Source organism: Xiphophorus hellerii, chromosome 1 (genome assembly GCF_003331165.1).
Source record: "Xiphophorus hellerii strain 12219 chromosome 1, Xiphophorus_hellerii-4.1, whole genome shotgun sequence".
NCBI classification, from domain to species: Eukaryota; Metazoa; Chordata; class Actinopteri; order Cyprinodontiformes; family Poeciliidae; genus Xiphophorus; species Xiphophorus hellerii.
In genome coordinates, this window is record NC_045672.1 from 27964506 (window position 1) to 27985664 (window position 21159).

General features: G+C 37.2%; 2 protein-coding genes across 4 annotated transcripts in view; one reads left to right on the forward strand and one right to left on the reverse strand.

Moving 5' to 3' along the window:
- Nucleotides 1-205: 205 nt before the first annotated feature.
- mul1 (mitochondrial E3 ubiquitin protein ligase 1) lies at nucleotides 206-4428 on the forward strand. The gene is made up of 5 exons (XM_032558093.1): nucleotides 206-287; nucleotides 1424-1569; nucleotides 1666-1753; nucleotides 1836-1956; nucleotides 3355-4428. Exons 2-5 carry the CDS (start codon nucleotides 1450-1452, stop codon nucleotides 4082-4084), a joined length of 1059 nt encoding a protein of 352 aa, XP_032413984.1. The 5' UTR covers nucleotides 206-287; nucleotides 1424-1449; the 3' UTR covers nucleotides 4085-4428.
- Nucleotides 4429-14275: 9847 nt separating this feature from the next.
- The window catches only part of vwa5b1 (von Willebrand factor A domain containing 5B1), a 37347-nt gene continuing 30463 nt past the window's right edge, over nucleotides 14276-21159 (reverse strand). For all 3 annotated transcript variants that reach the window (XM_032558112.1, XM_032558122.1, XM_032558105.1), the window contains exon 22: nucleotides 14276-20975. In XM_032558112.1, coding sequence (XP_032414003.1) covers nucleotides 20370-20975 — 606 coding nt within the window. In that variant the 3' untranslated portion in view covers nucleotides 14276-20369. The remainder of the gene's footprint in view (nucleotides 20976-21159) is intronic.

Below are 21159 nucleotides of genomic sequence, written 5' to 3' on the forward strand. Positions count from 1 at the left end.
ATTTTTGGTCTATTTACTACTGCAAATATCTGAGTACACTTGAACTTAGACAAAACTGACTTAGAGGGGGCTTTTCAGCAAGAAATATTTTTGCTATGACATAACAGACATAATGAAGTAATTCGAAACGCTTTTGCATAATTTCATTTAGAACAGTTTCTGGTCACAGATTTGTTTTTCTTTATCAACGGTTTTTTACTGACCTCTGCTGGCTAACAGCAGAATTGCAACTATTCAACTGTGCAGAACTGGTCAAAAGCTACTCCTGTCAACGAAGGTGAACAAAGGTTCGGACTTTCTGTTATCCATTAAGTCATTATGAACTTTATTAATACTGCGTAAACCGTTTTCTCCTTTGTAGTCCAAACATAGTTAGCAAACTGCTATGTTTTATGTCAGCAAGTTTGCTTAGGTAGAAAAGTGTTAGCTAGTTTGTTTGCTAATAATGGTTACCAATAGCCAGTTATGTTCAAATTGCTAATAACTGTTAAAAACTGACAGGGATTTGAGGCTACAGACTAAATAGCATTAATTAAATAGACTAAAGTTGCTGCAGTAGTTCGATTGACAATAATGAATCTCTGTGCTAACCGAAGCTAACTTCCTGTTTTGAAGGTGATATTGACTGGCTTAGTTTTGAATGTGATAGAGTAGTCGTTGGTGACATTTTATTTACACATATTTTTGAAAATTTAAAATACAGAAGTATAAATTTCAAATATGTGTCCATTCTTACAATTAATATGAAAAGCTCTGACATTTGGCTAAACGTTTTCTTCCTGTTTGTTTGTAGTATTCCTGAATATTCGCTAATGTTTATATTGTCATAGGAAAAATACATGATTTCCATAAAAAAAAAGCCCATGACTTTTTATCAACTGCATTGTTAAAACAAGATCTAAGTTGTTTTTCAACAATATAAGAGAAAAGTGGTTCTAAATGCCATTAAATCCAATTTTCACAAAGAACATTTTTGTTTAATACGTAATGACAGATTTTTATTTGTTGTTTGTTGTTGTACACTTGGATAATTTTAGGTTAGATTTAAATATATTAAGAACCTTGTTAATACCAGATAAATTAAATTATTTCCTGATGTGTAAACACTGAGTTTGGAAAAGAAAATGCTTTCTTTTTCCAGTGATTATATATGACTGCAAACTAAAAACTCTTGTTTGACTGGTATAGCAAAGGGTTGGTAGTTCATTCCCAGTAAACGTGGGTTTTGCTTAATTATTGAGTGTTTAAATGTTTATCTTTAAGCATATTTTCACATTTCGTCACATTATAAAGACAGGAAGGAGAATTTAGCTACTATATTTTTCTGAAATGTTGGAGAGTTAAACTGCAACATAAAAGTAAAAGGAACTACTTCAAAATAGAAATTAATTGAATAATTTTTGTCCCCATCTTTCTCCCAAAGTGGTCCTAAATGACTCAAATCCCAGGATGGAGTCGAATGGAAAACCTTCAGTGGCGGAGATGGTGGTTTTAGCCACCAGCTCTGCACTGACTGCCGTGTTTTATTCCATTTACAGAAGCAGAGCTAAAACAGCTACCCGTTTAAAGGTCAGACATGTTTTCTAGGCACAAAATGGGAAATATATTAATTTACTGCATGCAAGATTTGATCAATTTTTGTATTGTTTGTTTTTCTTAATGCAGGAAGCTAAAAAAGTCTCCATTGATCAGAATTTAAAAGCCATCCTGTCTGAAACCCCTGGGAGATGCGTCCCTTATGCCGTCATAGAAGGTTTGCAAAGCATTCTTTAAAGCCTGAAAACGATAAATAAGTCTCACCTCCCTGCTTTACTAAGAGTGGTTATGTGCCACAGGTTTGGTGAGATCAGTGAAGGACACTCTGAACAGCCAGTTTGTTGACGACTGCAAAGGAGTCATCGAGAGGCTGACACTGAAAGAGGAGAAGATGGTATGGAATCGCACCACTCACTTATGGTGAGTCGTTTGAAGATCATATCTACATTTTGCTTGTTTCCTGCTTTTCTGGCTTTTCCAGTCCAAGCACCATCATCAGAATTTGACATGCGAGCAGATGGAGAGAATGACTTCATACAACTATTCAAATCTTGCATAAGGTGGTAACGTCAGTGTAGTATCGTAATTAGAACAGATGGTGACACTGACGCAGATAGCAGCTTACCCCACAAGATTTACAGAGTCCACATTTTTGTGATGTACCTCATCAGACATTCATCGGGGAGAAGGGAAAAGGCACTCCTGGCATCAGTTTGTCGCTGGATTGCTTATTAGCTGCAACACATTGAACGGCATGTAAACAAATCTGCAAATGCCGCCATCCAAATGTCACAGATTGCTTCCTGTCTTATTTCTACTGGGGCCAGGGGGAAAAGAATGTTGTTTTTTTAAAATCTTTGATAAATTCATGTGGAAATAAACAAAACTGACCCAAAAAAATACAATTGAAAAATCAACTAACAAGAAGCTACTAAGCTACTTCTCTTTGTATAAAAATACTTATTCAGATGTGACATCATAATGGTGCTAGCAGCAGTTTTCCACTACTGTCGGCTTAGATTTAGTGTCTAATTAGTCAATGTTCAGCATCAGATATCAATAACAGCTGCTTTACCTGCACTGGTACTACTTATAAGTAAAATAATCTGCCAGTGGAAAGAGACATTTTAACATATAATATGGGACTAATGTCCTGTTCCACTGGCCAATTATTTCACTTGTAACTCATACTTTTTCCATCAATATTTAGGAATTATTTACTTTAAACAAGCTTTTTTCTTGCTGAAAAAAATTCTTTTTATGTAGTTTTGTCTTATTTCAAGGGTACTAACATATTGCTTATATATACTACTACTATAAAAATACTTGGGTTTTTTTTGCAGCGTAAACAATTAAGTTGACTTAATTTAAATCAAGTTGAAATGTTTAATGTTACAACCCCCAACAAGACCAATAAGGGTCAGGTCTGGCACTGGGTGTAACACAAAAAGAAGGCAACCTAAACAGTTGGTGTCAGTACCAAAAATATAGTTTAATTTACAGTTTAAGTAAAATGTCACTCACAGTAGACAAACACAGGGAAGCTTTAAACTTCAGGGTCTCCAAGGCTAAAACAACAAACATAACATCCCACTCTTAATTGTAAAATAGAAACACTTTCTAGAAAAGAACTGAAAAAGAAAGTACAATACCTGAACTCCCTGACTATGACATTTTACTTAAACTGTAAATTAAACTATATTTTTGGTACTGACACCAACTGTTTAGGTTGCCTTCTTTTTGTGTTACACCCATTGCCAGACCTGACCCTTATTGGTCTTGTTGGGGGTTGTAACATTTAACTATATTTCCAAACAGGAATAGCACAGAGAAAGTCATCCACCAGCGCACCAACACCGTCCCGTTCGTGCTCGGGTCTTACGACGAAAACATCTCCACCGCTGTGCGGGTTGTGCGCCCCTTAGACGCGGCAGAGCTGGACCTGGAGACCACCTACGAGAACTTTCACCCCACGAACCAGTCCCTGTTCAACTTCATCAGCCAATTCATCAGTGGAGAGCAGCCCAAAGGGATCCACGAAATGGAAGAAATGCTGCGCGTGGGCGACAGCTTGACGGGCGTGGGCGAGCTGGTCCTGGACAACGACCTGATTAAGCTGCAGCCGCCCAAGCAGGGCTTTTGTTACTTCCTCACCCGGCAGAACTACGAGTTCCTGCTGAGGAAACAGGTGAACGCCGGGAGGGTGTGGAGGATCCTGTCCTTTGTGTTCGGGCTCGCCGCCTGTTCCACGCTCCTCTACATGCTGTGGAAGTGGTACGTTCACTACCGGGGGAGTAGGAAGCGGCGGCGCGACATGGAGGAGTTCAAGGAGCAGCAGAAGAGGCTCGTGCATGAGCTCCAGATACAGGAGAGCAGCGTCCGCGCCACCAGCTGCGTCGTGTGTCTGAGCCGGGAACGCTCTTTCGTGTTTTTGGAGTGCGGTCACGTGTGTGCCTGCGCCCCCTGCTATAAGGCACTGCCAGAGCCAAAGAAATGCCCCATCTGCAGGGTGACTATCGACAGAGTGGTGCCTCTTTACAACAGCTAAATTTGCAGTTAGTTGGAATTTCTCAGGCTTGAAAAGGGCGCTTTACACGAGCAACGATGGTGACAAGTCACCTACGCTGAACTGGAGTCGAATGTTGAAATCAAATTTGTAAGCTAATTCATATTGATTAAAAAATTGTGTCATCTGGAGAGAGAAAATTGAATCACTTTGTGCTCCGGCTTACAAATATTGATCCGATTCTTGGCCCCACTTCCACAACAATCTGTTAAAAGCAGCATAGAGGACTTTACACTGGAGGGACTTCACTCTTGTAGTCATTAAAGCCTTACATTTGGTCAGCACCTCTCACTCTTTTACTCTCGTTAAAATTACTGTGATACTGACTATTTTGGCTGTCATCTTCATACATACAGGTGATCTAAAATGTGCACTAAACTCTTTTTAAGCTAGGAAAAAATACAGTTTGCGGGAAATGCAAAAATTAAAGTTGTAGGAACATGGTTCCTTCAACTAGTCCTGGTTGAAGTGCTTTAGTCTGGTAGGAGCCAATTAATTATTCTCAAATTTACCTACTCAATTGTGCAAATGTGTAACTATATATAACTAGTTACACGTTCAAACTGTAACTAGTTATGTATTGTTTATTTAAATGTCATTGTGCTTTATTTGTGCACAACGACATTAAAAGGAATTCTGATTCTGATAAAGCTGCAAATTTCCTGTCAAGTTCTGGGCTCAGTCTAACGCAGTGCTTCTCAATTCCAGTCCTCAGGCCCCCCTGCTCTGCATGTTTTAGATGTGCCTCTATTCCAGAACAGCTGATTCAAATGATTGCATGACCATCAAGTGCTGCAGAAACCTGTTGATCACCCATAGATTCAATCCAGGTGTGTAGCAGAAGGGAAACACCTAAAACATGCAGGGCAGGGGGGCCTGAGGACCGGAATTGAGAAACGCTGGTCTAACGTAATTCCAAAACTTGAATTTTTTTCCCAGTGATTAATTATTTTGATATCTGCTTGAACTCCAATCCTGGAGCTGTTTATAATTCTAACCACTTGGATTTAAAATCTACAGTTTTATCTGAAGAAAAATCACTCCCCAGCATAAGGCTGCCACCTCCATGTTTTACTGTGGGTATAGTGTAATGGTTAGCTTAATTAGACCGTAGCACATTCAGGGCTCCTACTCCTTTATCATGACAGAGAGAAAACATGGACATTTGATTTGACATGTTGAACAAAACTCTTCTTGCCCAGTTTCACTTTTACGATTTTAATAAAAAATTTTTTGCTTGCTTTCAATCGGAACTATTTTAGTCGTCCCTTATGCGAGCTGTGCAATGGAGTATTAGGGTCAGAATACAAGAATCTTTGTTTAATCATGAAAATATAGTCATGTTAGCAGAATAAAGACACAAGGATGTTTTAATGAGAAAAAAAGCTTGGAAAATTAATTTTATGTTATTCTTTGTGTTTGAGGTCTCAAAAATGACTACCTCATTTCCTAATATTCCAAATTTAGTTTGGCAATATTAAGGCATTAAACAACATAAAAATTAGAGTAGAGTAGAGATGACCTGAATTCAAAATCCAAATATATAAAAGCTATAAATAAATAAAAAAGTTTGTTAAACAAGATGGTGGCCTTGGGCGAGCTGACTTCACTATGAACTATGGAAACCCAAGGAGTTCATTGTTGAAAAGAAAAATCCAGATTTTCCGTAAACCAAAAATGTCTTTAATCGATAAGATTGATTTAACACCCAGCCCTAGTCACAGCTGTCTCATATTTTCTTCAAATACTATACCATACCACTTTTATTTATAGAGCACTTTAAATGTCTGTAAGACCAAAGTGCTGTACACAATTTGATCTACAACAGCCTCATTGTGCAATGATAAGCAATAAAATCAGAAAACAGTCTTTTTAAAAAATAAATACAACAGTTATACTATCAGCCAAGATAAAAACTAAATTAAATAATAAAAAAATAAAAGTAAAAGTCAACATCTCAGATGGTCTCAAACGCCAGGGAGAAGAGATTGGTTTTAAGGATTTAAAAACAGACAGCCTGTCCAAAAGGTCATTCCTTTATTTAGGAGATGCTGTATCAAAACCACGGCCTTCTCTAAGTTTACACGTCGTCTTGAGCACACTCAGACAGAACGGGAGGGTGTGTATTGATGTAGCAGCTCTGGCAGGTAGATTAGGTCAAGGTCATAGACAGTTTTAAAAGCACAAACATGTTTTAAAATTATGTAAAGAGGGTTTTAACAAGGCAGTAGTTGAACAGTTTGCCTTTTTGGGCAACCAGGTTGTTGCAGCTTTTTTATTGCCCCTGCCAATACATTTGTAAGTTGGACTTCTAAGGCTGGAAAGGACCATGTTAAGAAAAAAAAAAGAATTACAATAAATTCGTAATATTACAAATAACGTCATGATATGAGAATAAAGTTGCAATAATATGAGAATAAAATCATAATGTTGAGGATAAAATCATAGTATTTCAAGTACAAATTCAATATTCTTAATATTATGAGAATAAAGTGAAATTATTACTAAAATGTGATATTATGACTTATGTTATTTGATTTTATTTTCATACAACTTTATTCTTGCAATATTTTGACTTTATTCTTGTAATCTTTTATTTTCTTACCGTGGCCTTAATACCCCATCATGTTAAAGGTTAAAAAGAAATTGTGAAATTATTTATCATAGTGTACGTTTTATATTGTTTTATATCCACTCCATGTCACATCAATGACATCTATAACAAAGAAAATATGCTACATGGTTGGGTTAGTTTTGTCTATGGACAAAACTATGCAAATAAAAACGGCTTTATAACCAATCTTTGATATTCTCTTTTTTTGTTAATCTTTCAACAAATAAAACACAATGTTTCACAACTGAAACATCATTCCTACAGAAGTAGGAAATCTGACAGTTCCTCCTGCAGCATTATTGCTATTTTTCAGGATTCTATGATAATTTTACTGTTGAATGTTTTTGCTCTTATTTGCTTTTGAGAGAGAAGAGCCTCTTGACATTTGGTTTGGAAGTGCGACGGCTCAGGCCTTTCTGACCGACCAGCATTCACCTAACTTGCGCTCTTCCACTCATACTTGAGGTCGCGTTTTCTCCATCGCAGTGCAGAGGATGAAGAAATGAGATAGCGGTCATACCATGAAGATTTTTTGGAGGGGATAATTGTGAGTTACAATCTACAACTACTACAAAGATCTACAAAATCCACAAATCCTGACTATCATTCATCGACTTCAATTACAGGTTGTAAAAAAAACACATAAAAGCCTGAAATTAAACTGCATTGGCAACTGAAACATCATTAAAAGCAAGTCTGGTTTTTACTAGTGTTTGTCAAATGAGGAGACACTCGATTTTTACCAGGAGAGGGGGATGTTGGGCTTTAGTGAGAATTAATATTGAAGTTTTGGAGCATAAATGAACATAAAAATGCATTATTTAGGCAGCGGTTTTATCCCTAAACCAAAGATTTGTGATTTATCTTCATGTTTTTGTTCTAGTAGATAACTGAATTTTAAAGAGGCAGAAGAAAGACGATTTCAGTACAGAGTCAGACTTAAACCGACAGGGACTGCATTTTCTGCCTCATACTAGAGCATTTTCATTTATCTGACTTAAACAAATCAAGGTTTTCTTTTTGAAATCAGCATATTCACTCAAAAACGTAATTTTTTCAGCCCACGTCATGCTCTGAGACCTCCAGTGTATTATTTAAGCATTAAGTCAACCTTGCCATTAACACTTCATTAGTATTCAGCAGCTAGCCCCTCGGATATCTCTTTTACAGGAGCAAGTTGATGCCAGCTGGTCTCTAAAAGAACCTGAGCTAAAGGTCAGACATTTAGTGTAATCGAGCAGGAAGAAAAGGATTAGCTACAAGTTGGGTCCAACAAAAGCCCACTCTGGCTTTTGTTGCCAGTCAACATTAAGCTGACTTGTCTCAGCTTAATGTTTCTTCTTTTTTCCTTCAGTTTCCAATAAAAAATCTATTAGCTCAACTAAAATTTGTTCAAAACTTCCACTGAGGAGTCCTATTCAAACTGAAATAGTAAGTTTGTCCTGAAATTTGACTCAAACCTCCTTTAACTATTATCGTAATGCTTGAAAGTTAGTCTGTTGTGTTTGTATTCATGGATTATTTTTCTAATTATGAATTAATGAACTTTAATATGACACCAGTAAAGTGTGAGATGAGCATTTACTTAGGATGACCACACGACTCAGGGGCCCTCAAGCTACCATGATAAAATATATATTTTAAATAATATATACTAAATGCAATTACACATGAAAAAGCAATTTCTATACTATTTTAGTTGTTACACAAATAATAGATTAAATTAATATCTTCCTGCTGTTAGCTGCTGTCCTGTTGGAGAAATATAACTTAACTTGTTTACCATAAATTTACTGCTGACATTACTTACAAATAGTAAAAACAATATGGCACAGTTAAATACCACTCTACTTTTCAAAATCCAATTATTTTTTTATTTGCTACTCCTGCATGGTTAACATCAAGAGCCACAATAACACTAGTTTGATGGGAGCTAATTACAAGTGATGCTAATAATAGTAGATATGTTACATACTGTGATGGAGACCACGGGTTCCATCCCATGTTGATTATTGATATTATGTTGTTTTCAGTTCAAATGTGTTTGTATTAGTTCTTTGTTTAGTTATATTGTGACATTTGGTGAACATTCTTTGTGGGTGGGGAGACTGGCCATCTTTCCTGTTCGGAGAATGTGGGGGGGAGGAAATGTCAGTTTGTTTTGATTTAGATTAGTTCAATTTGAGTTAATTGAGTATTTGCCTTTCTGGGTGTGTCTCAGCAAGGTGGATCAGAGAGGGAGACGAATGCTCCTGGAGCATACCAACTTCCATTAAGAGGGGGAATACTCTGAGGATTTATATTTAGTTATATTTACTTTTGATTGACTTTAGATTAGTTTAATTTTAATAATTTGCATGCATGTAAATATTTGTTGGATCATTTATTGTTAGGTTTGTGTAAGTAGTGTTTGTTTGTCTTTTCTTTTTGGATCACCCCTTTACCTGGTGTAAGTGTTGGAACTTACCTCAGGTATAAATGTCAGCTTCTTTGTTTCACTAAAATAAAGGGTGCTGGTGTAATGAAGACTTGGAGCTCCCAAATAAATCCACCTCAAAGACATTTGTTGCCTCACTTCCTTCTTTAAACGCAGAGCCTCCGCCGGTCAAAGTGACACATACATAGAGTAGGTTAGGAGTGATAAATCATCTGGTTTTGACATGTTGATATGGGAGAGAGGACCCAAATGAAAATCTACTAGGGCCGGCCCTGCAGCAGAAACATTTATAGCGAGGGTTGGTGTTCTGCAACTTTTGGATTAATTCCTGGTGCAACACACCTGAATCAAATGGCCTGTTTACCAGATCCTGAAGAAGCCAGCAAGTTCTCCTGACTCCTGCTAATTACCTAATTATATGACTCGGGTGTGCCCTGCTGTAAAGACTGGGAAGGAGATCTTGTGTTTTCTGGAATTTCATCGCATTAAGTTTTGCTTGAGGAGAGTTTTCGGCAGGTCCTCTCCACTCTTATTAAGATTGGCAACTATTTTAAATGTTTCCTGTATTTGAATAATCATTTTTCACATAAATATAAGAACTTCAAATAGTTTAAGAATTGATTTACAACCTTTGATTGATCGATGGATGACGACAATTGGCTCTTTAGCATCATTGCCATTGTCTTTTTGCTGTGACTTGTGAGTCTTGCATATTTAGCTAAATTTGATGTCAAATTTTGAAATATTAGTCCCTCCCAATTTGAGGATAAAGTACAATGCAAAAGCACAATGTTTCAGAGTATTTTTGGTCTAATTTCCTATGTAAGTATCTCAGTACACTTGAAATAAGACAAAACTAACTTGCAATAACTCTTGTAAGTTAGTTTTTTCTTACTTCACTTGCACTAAGATAAATGTACTAGAAACTGGACAGCAAATGCCAGGTAGGATTTTGTGTTTTTCAATGTAGCATAGTGTTATTGAGGAACATATCACAAATTTTGTCAGTAGGGCTACCGGTTGTGTACCAAACATTTGACTCCAACTGTGGCCGCAAATCAGGCAATGAAATCCCATGACAGCACTTATTCGGTCAATAGAGGCGTGTTAACGAACCTATTTAGTGTACAGCAAACATGAAAGCAGCGGCGCAGATCCAACACCATGGAAACCCCCGCTGGTTTATTCCTGCAGTGCTTTTAGCAGAAGAAGCTGTCACCATTGTGAATGAGCCATAAAAGACATTCCTCCTTGTGTTCCTCTCTTTAGAGTTTAAAATCTGAATGCAGAGTGAATCTTTGGACAATTATTGTCCAGGAAGACGCACATTTAAAGATTTAGGTGAGATCCATACATGTGTCAGTTTCTCTGTAAATATAACGTTTTATTTCATATGTTGAAATTAATGAGCAGTTGTAAATTAAACGTATAGCTACTTTAATGCTTTACTGGAACAGCTTAGTAGTAGCTTCTTATATTGAGCCAGATTCTCAGTAATTCTCTCCGGTCAGGCACCATTTATTTAGTCTTAGTAGAGATCCATTCTGTTATTCATTTCTTTTATTTGAAAGAGGTACAAGTCAATATAGAGGATAATCTTTCTTTTATGCTGCCTGAAATGATACTACGGGTCCTTTGTAAACCACGTATTCAAGTGCTGCTGTTTTGAAAAAAATTGCTGCTAAAATTTTGAAGATTTTCTAACAGCTAATTACACCTCAACTCAAGTGAGACTTAATGATTATTTCCCACTGGGATGATATTCATTTCAGATCCTGTTTGTTCGGCTGAATTACACTTAACAGGAAACAAGGACTTTCTGTATGTTTGAATTGAATTTAACTAAATATCAAAATATTCCAAAATTAGTCACAATTGTTAATTTCTCAAATAATGCCATTGTTTTGTGATCCTAACACGTTTTTCTAATAATATATTACAATAAAGCAGATTAGACAAAATTTGCATCTCAGTGTTCAACAATACATCTCCAAAGCTTTAAAATATAGCAAATATTTAAATAAAGGTTAAAACTTTTACACAGACCGTTTTGTGAAAAACACAAGAGGTTGTCACAGCAACCAGTAATCATCTTCTTATAACTGTAGTCATTTATTGATGCCCACAACCCACTGCAGGCCTACCTTTCAGCCAGACAGTAAAATTACTCATGTTTTTTTCTTTCTTTTCTCCGTGTGCTATTTATGTGCAAATTTAACCTCCATAATATACTTGCCTTCGATTAAATTAGACATCGGCCTCCATTATGCAGGCAGAGGGCTGAAATGTAAACAGAATAATTGTCGTTGAGGTTTCACCGACCTCTCCAGATCCGGAGCCGTGTGGTAAAGCACATGATGACGGACATTAGTGAGCACAACTGAATTACCTGAATCTAAATGGATGTATTACTGCCCTCAGTGAAAAATCAGCTTTCAGTCAAGTCGATTTCAAATGCAGCTTCTTCTTGCCTCCGTGTAATAAAACAATTCTCTATATATGGCATTAAAAAAGAAAAGCTTGCTTTACATTGGTTCACACAACGCAATTTTAAATTTACAGTCAGTAGCTTAGCAACCGTAAAGTTGATGTAAGAAACTTTTTTTTGACCACTGCACGTCCTAATAAGCATCAGGTGGATTTTTCATGTGGGCACTGTTGACAGCAGCGCACTGTCAGGAGGTGTTCGAGCCCTGTTTGATCTCTGAAGCAGGGGTGAAGATGGTTATTTGCACCGCAGTAATGAGCTGTCGTTTTTCTTACTGTTCTAACGATTGTGACTCTTCCTGCTCTGCCTTTGTTCACCCAGGTCTCTCTCTTGCCGGACAAGCTGCTTCACCTTTTTAAAAAATGGAAGGAGCACATCTGAGTTAACGCCCCCACTCTGTTTTATTCTGAGGTGCCGTATTTATAGTAGCCTTTGTTGTTTAAGAGGTTCTGGTGTGTCGCTGAGTGAAAAAAAAAAGCAACTGATGTCAGCAGGGTAGTTTATCAAGCTGAAAAACCTACAGGTCACATAAATATTCACAGGAAGGAGAATGGTGTTTTCAAAGATGATAATCAAATAGACTTGATTCGATTGGCAACCAAACTTTGCAGCATTTGTTACATTTTCAGCTGATTTGGTGTGCGTTCACACTGCACTGTCAAACAAACCATAAACACTTCAAAATCCTGTTCACCCCTTAAGAAGTTTGCCCATTTTCCTTGTGTTTTTATTTCTAAAGTATTGCTAGATTAGTTCATACTTTAATTATGTTTAGTTTCTTAGTTTGTTTGGTTCTGTTTCCTGTATGTTTGTAATTATTTCCTTGAGATTATAGTCAGGTTTTGTACTTTTCAGCTTCTTCATGTTAGTCTCCTCCCTCAGATTTTTCTCTTTGCCTCAACTGTCACATGTTTCTCCCGATTAGTCCATCTGGTTCTCATGTTACTTTACCACTCTTCCTCAGTATTTAAGTTATATTTGTTCCTCTTTAAGGTAAAGAAGTGGATTCTTCCATTTATTTTCTGTTTCATGCCATTTTGTGTCTTTGTTTATTGTCCTTGTTCTGCACCTGGTTCAAAGTTTTATAAGATGTTTGTTAATATCTTCCTATTGTTATTTTGTTTCAAAAATTTGTCAATGCCATATCTCTAAATTTATATGAGACATTTAGGCTGTAATCTACAATTAGAATAAAAATTATTTCACCATGAACAAACCATGTCCAGGTGATCCTCGCAAAATTTCCAACAGAGTCAAAAGAGGAATCAGAAGAATTATCCAAGAGACAAAAAGCAGAAAGTTAAGATTTAGTAGGTTCAGTTTTTCCATGAAAATGATATCGTTTTCATATTACTTATGAAACTTTAATATCGTTTCATAACGATGTGACAGTGGATCTGTAATCCACTGTACAGATTTGCACTGCTTCAGACAAAGGATGTTAAGATTTGTTTCGGAACATTTGGATAAGCCAGTGAAATATCGGGAGAATAATGCTAGATGAGACAAAAGTTTGACTTCGGGTGTCTTTGCAGTTTTTGTCATGATTTGAGGTGGTGATGAGGAAACGCAGCGGACCCAGGTTATGGTTTAAGAGTGATGGATGATGAATTTAATGATAAACACTACAATCCAGAGTCCAGGCAGCACAGAGAGAGCGGAAGGCTAAGAGCTCATAGCTGGTAGCAACTGGTAGTACAATAGACATCTGACGACAGACTGACAGCAGACAAGACACAAAAACGAGACGAGGACCCGACAAACAACAAGGAACACAGGTGGGTTTAAATACACAGGGAGACAATCAGGGGAAAAAAAACGGGTGTAACTAATCAAAGGGTAGATGGGGCAAAACAGAGAATCCACAGAACACAGATCTAAATAAACACACAGAAACCCAAATCCCTACAGTTTTCATTCATCATGTTTGGAGGAAAAATGCAATTATATACCATCTCAAAATAACTTATTAGAGTGATGTTTGTAGGTGGGAAAAATATGGTCTGAATAATATTTTTAGCATGCAGTACTGTCAAATGTCATATTAATGAATGACAGATAAACTGGGAAAAATAGTTTTTTTTAAAAGATTGTGCAGATAAAACGAGGATCAGTTTTGTTTTTAAGAAGAAATTACCTCATAATAGACCCATGGAAGGAGATTTGGAAAATGCTAAAACTAAAGTTCCAGACTTTTAAGGTCTGACTACTGCAAGACAAAATCTTTTTACAAAAGCAGTTAGATTTTCACAAAGCAAACCTGCAGTAGGAAACATATTTATTGAAAATGTCAGCATTTTACTCTAGACCAGTGCTTCTCAATGCCAATTGAGAAGCATCTGCATGTTTTAGATGTGCCTCTATTTCAGAACAGGTGATCCAGATGATTGCATTACCTGTTCTGCAGGCATCATTTACTGCAGAAGCCTGTTAATCACCCATAGATTCAAGCCAGGTGTGTGGCAGCAGGGAAACACCTAAAACATGCAGTGCAGGGGGGCCTGAGGACCGGAATTGAGAAGCACTGCAGTCTAAACCCAACCTGAGTTTACCTTCCCAGTTCAATCCATTCTCTGAGAGTTCTTGCAACTGTGTGACCCAAAACTGTCATATTGCATACATACATGCATACATTTTGTTTGTAGTAATATTTATTTCATGCACCTGTAGAGTTTAATATAACATCAACAATCTGAAAGACACTACAGAAGCTTTCAATCGCCTCAAATGGTCAACAATCATTTATAAAGGCACAAACAGCAATTTGAAAGATAATACACTATACAATTGACCCAGTACATGAAAAATACAATTTATAACAGTTACAGCTGCACTTACTGTCGCAATTACAGCACAGATATATTACTTTATAATATCAAAATCATATTTTAAATTTCAGAAAGGAAAACGCCGCACCACTGGCTTCAATATGTAGGAATGATCAAAATTTGTGTTAAATGCTTATGTTCATGTAGGACTCATGCAACTCGGCCTGAGTAGAAATAAACATACCTGAGTAATGAAATACTATATGAATACCAAAAAAAAAAAAAAGTGTAATTATAAAAGAAGAATGCTGTTACTGCAGAGACAACTCTTTAAAAAGTTGTCTCGTTTTTTATTTTCTAAGTTCAGGAAAATGATTTGTCTGAAGTAATATTGGCGATTCCAACGTAAAAACAGCAAAGATTTGATATGGTAGCTAAAATTAACAAGCTGAGATGCACCAGGTGGGTTCTACTGGTTGCACAGAATCACTCATCTAATTCAGAAATCATTACTACTTCAAGTGATGCAAATTTTATTACCACTGACTAAAACATACTTTGGTCTATTTCACAAACAGAACAAAAAAAAGATTGTTTTTCAATATAAGTATCAGCAGAACTTAATGGTTGGTAACAAGCGTTTCATATGGCATTGTTGTCGATTTCAGTGTAAAATCCCATTAACTGGAATTAATAATAACTGCAAACAGATTCGGCTGTGCTGAAAAAATGGAACATGTATAAGTTAAGAGATATTTTCTGCTGACTTTGAACTCAGTTCAGGCACTTGTGGTGAATGAGTTTTGACATTGATAACTAATGTTGTCTTTCTCCTTTTGATTTCTATGAAAAGAGTCTTGATTGTTGCACGTGTTCTGGAGGATTGGACAGTACCTGCTGCTAATTAATGTCCATGTAATTGGGTTAGAAGTTCAAAAATTAGTTCCTATTCTTGCCTGATTCAGTGGTCTACAAAGACAGAATATGTAAGAAAACTGTTTCCTACTTAAATTGATCTTCAGCTAAGAAAAGATCAAAGATCTGATCATTTTTCAGACATTAAAAAATTCAGTATCATGAGCATCACATCTTTGGGATGCAATACATGCCATCTACAGGCATCACTTCTATAAACTTTGCAAAAATGCTGAACAGATTTCATAATAATGAACTAGTGGCATTTACCTCGGCATAGTAAATGCTTAAAATGACCGACATGGCAGGATAGTTGGGCTTATTTTCCTGTTGATCCAGCTAATAATTATTTCGATCACTAAGGGGCATTCATAGATTGTATAGACCATTGAACATTCAGCCCTAGATGGTTGATGTTGATTACTATGTACTGAAAAATGTGATGCATCAAAAACAACCTGGCCTATCGACATGCTTATAACACAAAATTTGGAACAGTTTGGCGCTACATATATATGTTGCAGAACAAAATGTGCTTAACATTTTGTGTATGTGAATCAGATCTATTTAATTAAATGTTTTATTTTTTTAACCGACTAATTAAATTGGTATTGAATAAAGCTGAATTGCTACCAGCCTGAAGAAAAGTTGTAGTTATTATGGACATTTCCAACACAACTTTTCTAAGCTACCACCAGGCTGACAAAGTGAAACCACAGAAAACACTAGGCTAATTAGAGTGAGTGGGAGTTCACCTCCTATCATAAAAAATGCCTCGCTCACCTCATCTGATCCATTCAATGGGATCAGAAGGAACATTACAGAATAGAAGAAATATTCTGCCTTGTGTACTACCGTTTATTTTGATTGTTTTGAATTCATCAAAGAGCTCCAACAATAATCTGTGTTCAAGTTAACATCGTAGGTCAATTAAGCATTTACCTTCTAGTCTTGAACATCATTTGATTGAGCTGCTCCATGAATTATTTTTTCTGTGTGCTATGAGAACTTCCTTTTCATGTTAAATGAGAGTGTAGAGTCTGTAGAGAATTTCAAATGAATGCTCACAATTTCCAGGTAATTGGAGAGCTACAGCAGAGAGTCAGAGTTTGTAACCTATACCTACCCACACATTTGACCCTTCCATCTGTGGAGGTGTGTAGCTGGTGGTGTGATGAGCAGAGCCTTTCCTTACATGCACTGGAAAGTCTCACATATAAATAACTACATTCCTCTCTGATGTTGGTGCTTTGATGTTTTGAGCCTGCTAAGCTCACTAACCAGAATCAGGACACTTACTCTGACAAGATTAACCCACGCAGCAGCAGCAGCATCATTTCGGGCTGCCCTAGATTATACCTGCATGGGCAGCTGCCAAGGTTTGTTGTTGATTACACTTTTAAACATTTTCTTTAGAAAAGTTTTTTCTTTCAGTTCATTTTAGAGCTCAAGACTCCCCATTATGCACATGACATGCAATGTCCGCAGGGGTTAGGAACCACAATTAAAATCCACAAATACTTAAAGGTGACCTAATATGCTTCCTTGAACAGGTTAGGATAGGTCTATGAGCTTTATTTTGAAAAAATTAAGCTTTTCACTTTAAATCCAAACAATCTACTGCTGGTCAGAACCCCCAACTCAAAGTTTACTATAATTCGTACATCTATAAAAAGCAGAAGAGACTCCTGCAGAACCAACAAGGATGCAGCAAGTGGTTTCTGGATGATAAGTCAACAACAAAACTCTTGTCTTTTCCAGCAGCCATTGTACAGCGCACACAGCAGTAAAACCAGCTGAGCAAATATGCTGGAGCTCAGCTTGGGTTGCTAGGTGACAAGCTGGGCTTCACTGGAGTTGCTAGGTGACAGCGCAGTGCATGCTGATTTGAGACGTTACATTTGGAAGGTTTTTGAAATGGCTCATTTTCCAGACACCATAAAACATTAACTTATTGCCAAAAGATGGCTGGGTGGTTTTTTTAAGTGCTTGGGCTGCTTTTAGAAGCAGTTGTTACCCAAATGGAAGTATTCAAACATGCAAAATGTGAATTTTGCATAGGTCTCCTTTAAGACTCCCTTTAAAAAGCCTTTTAACTGCCAATTTTAATAGTTCAAACACAAAATATGCCTTAATATTCATTAATATGCACAGAGAAAATAATCTTGGCATCATGGTGGAAGCTGACATCCATGGGCTTCCATATCTGTGCTGTCTTGAGGGATCAGATTTCCAAAATCAACCAATAGCAAGTGAAGCAGCTAGACATTTCAGCTTCAAAAACCGTATTTTCTTTTGAATACTTCATATATCATCCACTAAAAAAAAAAATCAGTGAAGGGATAAACAGAAGGCAAAGGTTGCCAAATGTTAATGGTATCGTGTCAAACATGCAGGCCTAGAGACACAGATAATGCAATAAAGAGTCCTCTGTCAGCAGCAAGTTATAACACCATTACAAGGAGATTTTTTTTGACAGACAGTAATAGGGGCACACACTTGTTAGCACACAGTGTTCAGCAGCTAGACATTTATGAGACAGATATGAGAAGATGAGCCGTTAACTTCTGTGTTTCAAAAATCCTGAAATCAACTTGATGGTTCAAAAAGCCATGTATTAATGGTGCATGTTCATGTTAATGTTAATTGGTTCAAGTATCTTCTGGTTCAGTTAGTAAAAGTGACAGTAAATTTGAATATACTAATAAGTAAAAATGTATTTGAAAAATTGCATTAAATTTTTTAAACTCAATTCCTAAAGTATCAGCTGTGACTAAACTTTCAATTCCTTAAACTGGACTAACCTTGAACTCACAGCCACACTACTCTTTTGAGCCAACACCAAAAATTATGTTTTCTTATAAAAAAAAGCACATGTGAATTAAAATCATTCAAATGAAAATAACCACAGTATTCACCTAAATAAGGCAACAAAAACATGCACATTCTTCCATTTATACCAGATCCATATATATATTTAGATGTCAACATACAGATTTAATATTTTCTTTAGCTGTTTGCATATTTTTCAGTCTCTGCTACACTTTAAACAAAAAACATAAGTAGTAATAACACTGTAATAGTAACAGACACAAGATAAAAGAGGAACAGTACCACTAGTGAGAACCCAAATGCTTCTTAGTAAAATAATCTCTGCTTTTACGACACAGCTAAGTCCAAAAATGCAGCAAATATGTATCAATAAATTAAATAATTTTTTTTCTCTTATTACTGTTTTGCAGCATTCCAGCCAGAACATCCATATGATGACAACAGTAGTGTTGCTCACATGTTGATGGGAGACCGGTCCAACATGCTAAAACGTTAACACTGATTCTCCACAAACTCATAAACACGGCTCTCGCTTACGGAGATCCAGTGGGTGAGCCTGGCACCGGCGAGGTTACATCTTAGAAAAAGTGTCTCTGACGAGCCTGTGATATGTCAGGAGGAACAGCACATACAAACAGAGCAAAACACACATTGTTCACCACTGCAACAGGAAAAGAAAAATCTGACTCCAGAGCACAAACTGCTCTGTAGACAGTGCTTTGCATCAATACCCCTTGGATTGTTTTTTTTTCTTTAACATTCGGACACATTACATCCACCAAGGTCAATATATATCTATAGGATTTCATGGAACAGACCGACACAAAGTAGCGTAATAGGAAAGAAAGTACATGATTAAAATATTTTTAGGAGCAAAAATCTGAAAGGCATGCCATACACTTCAATTCTGTTCCCTTAAATACAATTCATTACCATTGGAAGGCACCTGATTGGGGGATAAACAGCATTTGTCTTTAGTAGCCCTGAGTTAATACTTTTAAGAACCAGATTATAATACTGTTACTGCTGGAAAACCTTTGCAGGATAGCTCAGTTCAGTCAGATTGAACAGAGATCTACTGAACAACAATTTTCAACTTTTGGAACCGATTCTCAGTTTGATTTAGGTCTAGAAAAGGGTTCTGCATCACCCTTAAAAACTAGATATAGTTTATTTCATGGAACAATTTCATTTAGTTTCCAAAAACAAAATTACTTTTAAAACATTTTTTCTTGTCATTAAGTTGGTAAATATGTGGCTTTATTTACATACTTTCTGCAAACCTCAACATCCCATAGAAGACAATGAAATGTGTGCATCCTCTTTCTTGCAAAAGTGTTATGTTTTCTTTATTTGAAATTAATAAAATAAAGCAGATATTAAAAAAAATAACACTTTTCTTATAGTAGATATATACCAGAAATTATAGATTGCCTTTTTCATTTTTAATTACGTTTTATCTTGACTGAGGATAAAAACGGTTCTTTGGATTGTAGAGGTTGCAGAACCCTGGTCTGAACTTTGACTAGGCCATTCTGATCCATCCATTTGCTTTTATCTGAACATATCCATTGCAGTTTTGGGGATTATTAAGCATATTGTGGGTTGACTTTCAGCACACAGTATGCTGAAAGTCAGCCATAACTTTCAATTTTGGGCTCCTATTCTTTGTTTGCTGTGTTTAAATATTAATTATAGCTTTCTTTCAGAATTTACAACCTTCTTGCTATGTTTCCATAAAGGCCAGATTTGTGTAAGTCCTATCAGATGTTTCCCCCACCTGGATCTCTGCAACTCCTCCAGAGTTACCTCTGAGTAATTTTCCTCTTGCTACTCTCGTGACACCTGTGACATATTTTGGATTTTTACTGAAATTACACAAAGTTGGGCTGTATTTACTAATACTGTGTAATTTGTTGGATTGAATTTTACTTGGAAGTATCAGAGTAAGGGGGGCTGAACACTAACACATATTTGCCTTTTCAGATTTTTTTTGGTAACAAATTTGAAAATCATGTAATATTTTCCTTCCTCTTCAGAACAAAACAGTATTTTGTGTTGGTCTATCACGCAAGATGGCAAGATAAAACACTGAGGCTGTTGTGAAATGGAAAAAAAAAAAGTTTAAGGGATATGAATACTTTCGCAACGTCACTGTGATGGTACAGCCTTGGTTAGCATAGTATCATCTGGTATGGAGTCTGTTTAAGGCCTCAGACAGAGCTGGGGTTGTAGCAGAGCATGTTCAGCTGCAGGTTTTCATCCCAGTGTCTGAGGATGATGAAGAGCTGATTGGCAGCAGCCTTGATGGAGGCTAAATCTTTCCCCTCTGGGATGTCCTGCGCATTCAGCCACATGCTGGCTTTGGCCGCCACCAGCTCCCATTCTGTGAAATAACTGGCAGAGCTGTGCTCCAGCCAGGCCAGGGCGACGGCCGTTGCCCACACCATGTTCTCCGGATCCGGCATCCTCTTCATCGCGCTGCCAGGTGACGCCGTTTCTGAGCCCTCTGAGAAAAACTGGGGTTCAAATGCGGCGGACTGGCCCGCGTCCGGCCAGGCATTTCTGGATGGATAAGAGGGGCTGTTGATGCCAGCAGAGTGATCTGCTGCCGGCTGATAAGGGTCTGGCTCAAACGGCAATCTGGACCCGTCGTCGGTGCTGTCAGTGCGCCGGCTGCCGGAGTGAGACAGGTGTCCTAGGCTGGAGCGGTGGCTGGCGAAAGGCGACGTCCACTTCAGCTTGTCCATCGGCACGTTAATGGCTTCACAGAGAGCTGAGTCCAGGGGAAATGCGCCGCTCGCCAACTGCAACAACACCTGCACAGAGGGGAGTGGAAATTATTCTCTATTGTTAGTCCTTCTAGAGGGAAATTTCAAGTGGAGTATCGTATTTACACTACAAATCATCTCCCAATTATATTTGCTTTCAAACGTAGCTTCAATAACACAAGAGGAGAGGGTGCACCTGAGCTCCTGATTTGCATGCATGCTCCTCATCTGC

Coding starts and splice junctions, on each gene's coding strand:
- mul1 (XM_032558093.1), top strand. CDS start 1,450: ATGGAGTCGAATGGAAAACCTTCAGTGGCGGAGATGGTGGTTTTAGCC. Junction 1,754..1,835: donor CCCTTATGCCGTCATAGAAG/GTTTGCAAAGCA, acceptor TATGTGCCACAG/GTTTGGTGAGATCAGTGAAG. Junction 1,957..3,354: donor AATCGCACCACTCACTTATG/GTGAGTCGTTTG, acceptor ATTTCCAAACAG/GAATAGCACAGAGAAAGTCA.